Source organism: Cariama cristata, unplaced genomic scaffold, assembly GCF_000690535.1.
Source record: "Cariama cristata isolate BGI_N322 unplaced genomic scaffold, ASM69053v1 scaffold18083, whole genome shotgun sequence".
Lineage (NCBI taxonomy): Eukaryota > Metazoa > Chordata > Aves > Cariamiformes > Cariamidae > Cariama > Cariama cristata.
The window spans coordinates 18,908-28,574 of record NW_009607985.1 but is presented as its reverse complement, the minus strand read 5'-3'; the positions used below and the strand labels follow the sequence as shown (position 1 = coordinate 28,574).

The following is a 9,667-nucleotide window of genomic DNA, read 5'->3' as shown; positions in this document are numbered from 1 at the left end:
CCGTCGGGAGGGACGGTGGCGGGAACTTCAGAGGAAGTGTCTGAGCCTGGGCTTTCCTCTAGGCCTCTGCCGCTCGTCTCCTGCCCGTTTACAACTGACCGAGGCGTTCCTTGGAGCTGCCCGTAGTAGGCTGTGCTCCATGCCCTTCTCCAGGTTGCTGACTGGATCTCTTTAGTCAGTCTGGCCTCATCCGAGATACAGAATCAGACCCCTCGATGGCAACCGCTGTGGCAGGCAGCAGTGCCCCTCACAGGGGCTCACCACAAGGCGGTATGCCTTTCCTTCCAGTTGTGCACAGCTGGATGTGATCTGCTTTTCACTCCCTGGATTTAAATTAGAGTTAATCTTGGACAATCGGGATGAGAAGAATTACGGGTGGTCTAATGCAAAATTCTCAGTTCCTTTCTCTCACCTAAATGCCAGTTAGACTACAGGATAAATTCAGGATGAGCACTGCTATCTTTCACATTGAAAAATAATATTAAACATAGCCTTTCTATACTCAATAAAAATTTGCTGTCATTGCCTTAGCTTTCACGTGCTACTATGTGTTTACTGTGCTGTTTTCTCTTCAGCCTGTCCTGTGCACTGCTGATCTTAAATTAATGAACTCCAGCCCCCCCCCTTTTTTTTTTAAAGTTGTTATTCTGTATCAAGATACCTAAACAGCATTTGGATCAACCTATTAAATGTATAATCTAAAACTTATTTTTAAAAAGTCCAATTTTCAGTACTAAATACTACTGGTTTAGTATGAACTTTATACTGTTCTCCTAGAATAATGGCACGAGATGGTGTGATAATCTTAAGGAGCTTAACCTACTGATCCTCACTTCTTCTAGGTAGTAACTTAGACTCAGATGCTGACAAAAGAGGTCCTTAATTGTCCTGGATGAGTAGCGTGCAATACTGGCAGTGGCTAGTACTAAATGCTTAAAAGGTAAACAAAACCTCTGCTACAGTACCTGGCCAATTGTGCCGTGCTGTACAGAGGAGTAAAATCCCTTCCCAAGCCCTGTTCATTACGTTACTTAACCCCCCCCAAACCTGCATTGATGGTAAACATGATAAGCAAGAAGAATTCATTAATGAGGAAAGAGAGTTGCAATCCGAAAGCAGCCAAGTTCTGTTAAAGTGCTAAGTTTTTTTCTATGCTGCATCAAGAAACAAAAATGTAGACCTTCGGATTTTGCAGAGCATAGTAATAAAGTAAATGTAATAGGGTCAGGTTTGTGCTTTTGCATAGACAATCAGGGCATTGCTCATAAGGGGAAAAAAAATATGAAATATACCATGTAAGTTTTTAAGGTACAGTGTTGAAGCAACAGTTTAGTGGAAAAAAAAAAAGTTAGCCATAGTTTTCCATAATGGTGATCTCTTTTGCCTCTTGTTTAAAAAACCAAAATTCTGTCTTTTGAGATTAGTTCCATATATGTATTTATACATGGTTTTTTTAATCAAAAAGAGAAAGTGAAAAGCTGGCCCAGGAAGAGCTAATGTGTGCTAATTTGTAGTTTCAACTTTCAAACACCTGTGGTAGAGAGAGTGAGTTAGAAAAAACTGCATTATAAGAAATGTTTGATTTTAGCACGTTATTTTAAGAAGCAAAATGCCATATTTGAATTTTTTTGCCTGTAATTCCATTTCAGGATGTGGATAAAATCCAAGCACCAGTACCTTTGATGAGAATATGATCTAATCATGCTATCACGGTTTTACATACTTCTCAGTTATACGTGAAGGAATGGGGGCATACAGTTAGTGTGCCTGGTGCTCATACAGTGGGTTTTCTTACTCAGTTAACTACCTTCCGTGATCTGTATAACCTCAGCTGTGAGCTGTATATGTGGAAGGTGAGATGCCTATAACGGCATCATCCCTGTGCTGCAGTCCTTCCCACAGACTTTGAGAAAATGACGAACACAGCTCACAAGTAAATGGGCCCTGTCCTCTGTATAAAATTTGAAAATTAATCTGACTATGAAAATAGAGGGATTCCTGACTAGTGAGAGATGGTGGGATGGTCTGGTTCATGAGGACTGGGGCAGACATCAGTAAATTTCCTCAAGGAAGACAGGTCCTTGTTACTTTATGTCCATTGCCAAAGAATCAGTTTTAGGCTACGCAAAACTGTATATAGGCAGGAGTGGAAGACCCTTAACTGTGATGATAAATAATGTTGGGTTTTTTTGTTTTGTTTGTTTTGCTGTAGATTTGGAATGGAAAATAATTTATGTGGGTTCAGCTGAAAGTGAAGAGTATGATCAGGTGTTAGACTCTGTTTTAGTAGGACCTGTTCCTGCGGGCAGACACATGTTTGTATTTCAGGTAAGTTTGATTTAACTATTTCTAAAAGGGTTGTGTTAATTTCTTTAAAGATGACTGTATCAAACTAAGAGGCACTTGAAAAATAATGGTAAGCTAGAAAAATATTTTAGTCCGCTCTTCAGGTATGATACACCCTGCCTTAAAGTCTGTTCATGACCTGCTATTTCTTGCCCCTGGTATTTCCACGGTAATAATTAGAGATAGTGATATAAGCACTGTTCCTGTCGCTACTGATAATTTTGACCAGTCTGGTTTATAAATTTATCCTAGATCACTCAGTAACCAAGAGTGCGGGTTACCTGGTTTACACCAGCACCATCAAGCTTAACTCTACTGCAGTTGGTGGCAGTTTCAGATAATCAGGAGCACTAGGGTAAGGTAGACAACATCTTCAGAAGATCAGGCCAACAAATTAATTGTAAAACTCAGCCAGAACAGTCAAGAGTTCATTTCTGTTTGGCAGGATAAATGTTCAACCGTGATGTTTGGCTAAGCATGCTAAATCACAACAAAATATAGCAATTTGTAAAATACGACAGAATTTCAATGGTAGATAGCAGGCATTTGGGACACAAGTGTGTAGATCAAGACGGTCCAACAAACTCGGGAGCATATCACAGTCCCATAAAATACTGCTGTTAAAGCCAAAAGTTACTAAGAAGGAATAATGAAGGGAAGGAAAACAGGGAGAGAGCAGCACTAAGATAAGATGGCTTACTAGCCTATTCTAGTTTCCACTTGAAGTCAGGAAAAGGAAAAAAAACACTAAAGCAGACTTGCCTAAATTCTCAGGGAAGTTGTTGTTTGCTTGGTTTGTGGTTGTTTTTTTTTTTAATCAAAACTATTGTTTAGCCCACTTTTTTCTCTGTTTATCAAATACTAGTATTTGTTGTGTAAGAGCAAAATGCATCAGCAGAAAAATCAGATTGAAACTGAGTATGGCTTATTGTATAAGAACCATGCTACTTTCCCAACTACTATAAATTCACGTAACTAATGGCAAATGCATGCTGGAGTATGAGCATTAAAAAAAAAAGTGCTAATGAATACACTTTCTTATTTCTCACAGTTACTGTAACTGTTTTAAAATAATGTCAGCATTTGTGAGGCATCTTGATTAATCCTGTAAGTTCCAGGAAACTTTCTTTTCTTACAGGACAGGGTGAAGGAATAGGATTAGGCTGGAGGTTACACTTATCAACCACATACATGCAAATCAGTCTTGAAACATTTCTGTTTGGTTTTGGAGCTGGGCCTAATTTTTCCACACTACAAATAAAGCAGATGTGTAACAAATGCATCATTTATTAACAGTTCTTCCATTATCAAGCTATTATAGCTTATGGCATTAATTGGTCAGAAATAGGTGATCCTTTATTGCTCTCAAAGGGGCTACCTTGTAGCACTATATCCAGAGAAATCAGCTGGCATTTACATTTCTAATTTAAAAGATGCACTGTTCTTAATTAAGTTGTGAAGATTCATTGTTGATGATGATGAGAAGGAGCAGGAGGCAGGTGCCTATAAAGGCATGTTTTGGCTGTATGATTAGGAAGGCCTTGAAAGTTAAATTTACTGGTCTTGCAGTTTCTGTAGAATGGACTCATTGATTGTATCCTGGTTATAAATGACACTACAGCTAAATTAGAAGTAGATATATAGGCATTTTGCTTACATTGGAATAGGTCCTGTAAGACAGTACTCCTTCCGTGTTACATTAACGTATCCCTTTTGTTTCATATGGAAGTAATTTTGGTCTAAGTATTTTTGACTTCAAAAGGACTGGATTTCAGGTGAGGGTAAGACGCAGCACAGGAGACCACCAAAACCCAAAGTACTGCAATAAGCCTTTGCTGAGGGCTGAAGCTATTTTATTCACCAAACTGAAGCAGCTTGGGAGATGGAAAGAACTAGCAAGGGAAGGCCAGCATGGGGCAAAGAATGGAAGTGCAGGAGGGATATAATATAAAGAGAAGAGATTGTGTTCACTAGGGACAGCACAAGGAAAGGACCTTTGCGGAGGTGTGTAAAATTTTCAGCTAATAAGATGCTGTAGACTTTTCTAAATAGGAAAATGGCTGAAATGGCAAGTAAAGTGGAGTACCACACAGATAAAATACCAAGGATGATAAAACTACCTTTGAAAAGAAGCTGTGTATCAGGTTGGGAAGTCAGCCTTACATACAGAAAGATGGAAAACTATTGTGCTTTTCAGACTTACACAATCAGCCTGGTGTTTTTTTTTTTTAAAAACATTTAAAAAGGTTTCAATATTAAAGGCCCACAGTTTGGACTATTTGGTTCTAAATACCAAGATATAAGTAGTGAAACCTGATTCTTTCTCTCTATGCACTTGGGGATTTGTAATAAATTCACAGAAACCTCTTTTTGAGAACGTAAGTACATAGATAATTTACTGTCTTGAAGTGGGGATATGACCTTAGCTACGTACTCTGCAGTAACAGCTATCTGAATAAATGTATCGGGTGGAAAAGCAAGATAATTCAAGATAACATATACATTGCATGATTTCATAAAATCCTTAAGTAACTTCTAGCATAAGAATGGCATATTAAGACAGTGATTTTTATGCAAAAGTTAATCTACTGCTTCTTTTTGCCTACCAAAATATCTGTTTGCAACTGCTCACTTATCACTAGATCATACCAAGCTCTTCTTTTTTCTCCCACCTATGTATGATCATTTGTTTCCCGGGCAGTGTAAAAGGTTTGATGTCCATGGCAGGAAGTTCAAAATTTGAGAAAAGAAAACTGTTTCAAACAGTGTTCAGTAGCTTCTCCACTCAGCAAAGCAATGCTTGAGAGTTAAGTAGGATTAAAACGGACTATCTCCTTGGTTTCACAACTGTATCATAGGATATTACAGGACACAAAATGACAATGGGAGCCTGGAAGAATGAAAATCCCACATTCAAGTGCGAGTTGAGTTTCATGGGGGGTTAAATGGAACAGTGTCCTTTTGCAATATCTTAGTCTATGACCGCCCACTGTGGAATTTAAAGTAATCAAATGGTCCTGCACACTGTTAGAACAAGACTACTGAATTAAAGTAGTGATTTCATCTGTATTGGCAGTTCTGGTGATTTCTTCAAGCTTCTACACTTGTCCTATTCCTTGGTCATCTTTTCCATGCGAATTGTAAAGCCGTTTGGTCATTTTCTGTTCCCTTCAGGCCTGGAGGAAGTTGTGTTCTACCTGATTGCTTGCTTTTCCTCCCCCTGGTGCATTTGTACCTGAGAGGTCTGACTCATCTAATTCTTGTGCAAAGTGCCTACAGCTTCTTATAAAAAGCTGGACTGGTTTGAAGGCTTAGAATTAAGTAGCAAAGAGCAGAAGCCAATGCTGCATGACCACTAGCTCCCAAATTTCACAGTGCTGGAGCATATAAATACTACAGAAAAGTAGGGATGAGAGGGACAGCAGAAATTAATCCCATTTGTACTCTGTCTGTAGGCCAGATTCTTTACACCCGAAGCAGTCTAAAATACATTGTTAATACTAACTTGTATTCGCAACACAGGTGTTCATTGTTGGCTTCAGCTCTTCATGTAAAATTGTAAATATGAAGATGTTTCATTTACGCTTAGATTGCTGTTACTTTAAATCCTACACCAGAATAAGGCATCACATTTTATCAAGAAATGTGTAATTAGGAAACATTTTAAGGGACTGATGTGAGCCACATTTTACGAGGCAAATTTTATTGATTATTAATAACCGCAGAGCCATGATAATTAAGGATGTTAAGGAAGATAAGAGTTGCCTATTAATTAGGATTGCATCTTGGCTGAAAAATACGTCAGGTGTCTCAGAGTGATGATGCATTTAACTGCATACATTTCAACAAATGTAGGCATGTGGAAGGAGGCAAGAGAGGGAGTAGTTTATTCCTTTCCTAGAAATCTGTGGGACAGCTCAAACCTCACCGTGGCCTGTGCCTGCACTGCTTGCTGAAGTATAAATTGCAGTCTGTATTTTTTAAGGGCTTAGTCATCAAAAAAAACCCCAAAACAAACAAACCCCCAAGAAAACCCACCAAACCATACAGACCAATTCAACCTCAGAGGTACCAAAAAGAAAAATAATCTTACTCTACTAAATTACCAAGATGGGCTGGTGAACAGTGGCACTGTAGAATTGGACGGATGTTAGTACACTTGCTCAAACAACAGTTGATCTGATCATATATTTAAAAGCAGTTTTGGATCAAAGCTGTCTAATCACCCATGAGAAGTGTCAGCACACAATATTACTGTATTCTAAGTAATTCTGCCTCTCTATGATAGTGTCCTAAATTGAGGGGTGATGTTGTTGTGAAAGCAGGTATATTTTCTGGTTAACCTGAGGAACAATTTTAAGTATGGTTGCTACTCAGCTGCTAAGACATAGTACTTAAGATTCCCCTGCTAGATAGGCATGTGGTATCAATTTTATTTTAATACATCTTTCCCTTTCACATTTAGGCTGATGCACCTAACCCAGGGCTTATTCCAGATGCAGATGCAGTAGGTGTAACAGTTGTTCTAATTACATGCACCTATCGAGGTCAAGAGTTTATTAGAGTCGGCTACTATGTTAACAATGAATATACTGAAACAGAACTGAGAGAGAATCCACCAGTAAAGCCAGATTTTTCTAAGGTAAGGCACATTTTGTTCTAGTCGTATAGCAAAGGTATGCTTACAGAAAGTGTTCTTTAAGAAACAAAACCAAACCCCAAGTGATTCCATAGAGTGCGTGGAACAAGGCATCAAATTATGGAAAAAAAACTTGGGGGGACAAATGCATAAATTTGGAGAATATTGAGAAACCTGCAACAGTTTCCACCAGCTTGAAGCCTTGGCTGGATTTTGTTGCTATTTTACGCTGTGTGAAATCAACCATTGGGTTCCCTGTACCCGTACCACTGTTCACAAAGTGGCTCTGTTCTTCAGAAAGAGAGTGATGTTTTTTCTAGGACAGTCAACAACCTGGAACTAGGTTTTAATTTAACACAGTTTATCCAGCTGTTCTAGTGTTAGAGCTGCAGTTTCTGCAAAACAGTAACAAACCGAAGAACAAGTTACATATAAAATGAGAGATGAGTAGCCTAGTAAGAGCAGGTTGGTTGATTATCCAATCAATGGACAACTTAACCAAGGAAGTATACAAATTAAGTTTTAAAAAAAAAAAAGTCCTTCATGGTAAAAATTAAACCAGGACTAGAATTAAAGGATGATGTGAAATAGAATTATTTGGAACCTAATACCTTGAGGAGAAGGATCAATTATACATCAAAAACTAGTCAAAATCCTGGGAAGTACTCTGCTCAGGCAGACTCTGTACAAACCAACAAAGTTCTACACAGCATCCATGTTTGTTTTCATGGAAGATTTTATGGAGTTGGGTTTTCTCTTTATGACAGTTGACATATATGTGTACACACGTTCCAAAGTTGTGTGATGGTGAAAATGTTGTTATTTCTCAAGTTTGCATGAATTACGTGATTGGATATATGAAGAAATGAATGGGATAATGCATGTGCTGTAATGACTAGTACAGACATAATCCCTATAGTCCCTGAAACTGATCTTCCAGTGTAACTAAACTGAGTTGGTATGTAAATTGGGTTTTAGAAGTCGCTAATGATTTTGTATTCTTAACTTAATTTTCAGGGATCAGATACCCAATATGTTCTCAAAATTATGGTTGATTTTCAGGATTCTTAAACTTCTAATCTGTTCCTTTAAATAATATACTTATTTGTTATTTTGGGTGCAAGTGTCAGAATGTCGACTTCCTTTAAAAGCACTTGACTTTAGAAATGCCTAGAACTACTTGTCTGAATTCTCTGCTTATATAAAAAGCTAGCTCTGCTTCTATGAAAAAGAATGGCAAAAGCTATCTTGTATTTGTATAAAAAGTCCTAAATGTGACTTTGGGACAGAATTTAAACATACAAGTAGAAGGTTATTAAATTGGTTAATTGATGGGTAATAGACCATATTAGGTTCAAAAAAAGAAATGGTCTTGTTAGTTTGTGTAAGGGGTTGGGAAATTTAATGAGAGTGCACTTCCTTAGAGAATAAAATCAGCATTACTACCAAAGCAAACTTTTCCTGTGATCAGTCTTAACTTTCATAATGAGTGGCCAATAGCAATAAGTTGCCATCCTCCAGTTAACTACATACTTATCTTGAAAATGGTGAAAGATTAAGATAATGTGAGCATTTTCTTTTTTGCTGCATATATAAACAAATATAACATGTTTTCAAAGGAAAATGAAGGCCAGCCATGAGAATAAAATATGACTAATGTCTAGGCATGTCCACTGCCACAATACTAGTATCTTCCAAATATAAATAAAGCTTTTACTTTAAAACTTTAGTAAACAAATTAAAATTCAGTTAGTGAAATCAATCTAAAGCATGGTAATTTAATTTAAGGATAGGTTGTACTCTTAAATGAAGACAAACAGTTGATGGAATTGGTACAATTATTGCAAACACCGTAAAATTTTATGAGGTACTCTGGTTTGCAAAATCTTTGTGGGGGTAGTCATTTGCTTTACTAAAAGCTGTCTAAAATAATAAACATTTGCACTTTACTTGCAGAGTTCTCGTACAGCCTTGAACTCACGGAACAGTTAAAAATATCCTCTCAAGAAAGCAGTTATTTTGCTGAGTAGGATATCAAGAGTAAATGAAGGAGTGGTGTGTTACTGTAAGCATGTTTCTGATCCACAGATAGTAGCTATAGATTCACATTTGTATGAGTTACCTTTTTAAACAAATTGTTTTATTCATATGAGGATATGGGGAGGGAGTAAAAGAAAAAAATCTATATGCATATGAACTCTAGTTTGAGATGTACACAGAACGTAATCCATATATTTTCTTCTCTCCCAGCTTCAAAGGAATATTTTGGCATCTAATCCCAGAGTCACGAGATTCCACATTAATTGGGAGGACAACACTGAAAAACTGGAAGATGCAGAGAGCAGTAACCCAAATCTACAGTCACTGCTTTCTACAGATGCATTACCTTCAGCATCAAAGGGGTGGTCAACATCAGAAAATTCATTAAATGTTATGTTAGAATCTCATATGGACTGCATGTGACTAACCACCATCGTTTTGGTACTGTACATGTGTTAAACTGTAAAAACAACCAGAACTATTTCCCTCAAGTTCCATAAGTACATAGTTGACAAGCAATGTGAAGAACTTGTTTTAAAACATCCTGTAGAAAGTTTATATAAAAAAAAAAACCACACACAAAAAACAAACAAACAGTATTTGAGCAAATTGTGGAATATAAATACAACTATTTTTAAGTAA

At 37.3% G+C, this 9,667-nt stretch overlaps 1 protein-coding gene across 1 annotated transcript; it reads left to right on the top strand.

Moving 5' to 3' along the window:
- Positions 1–2,214: 2,214 nt before the first annotated feature.
- Positions 2,215–9,667, top strand: ASF1A (anti-silencing function 1A histone chaperone; the record flags this gene model as incomplete). Its single annotated transcript, XM_009696966.1, has 3 exons — positions 2,215–2,328; positions 6,812–6,988; positions 9,236–9,667. Coding segments are annotated over 3 exons (504 nt in total), but the record flags the coding sequence as incomplete, so codon positions are not given.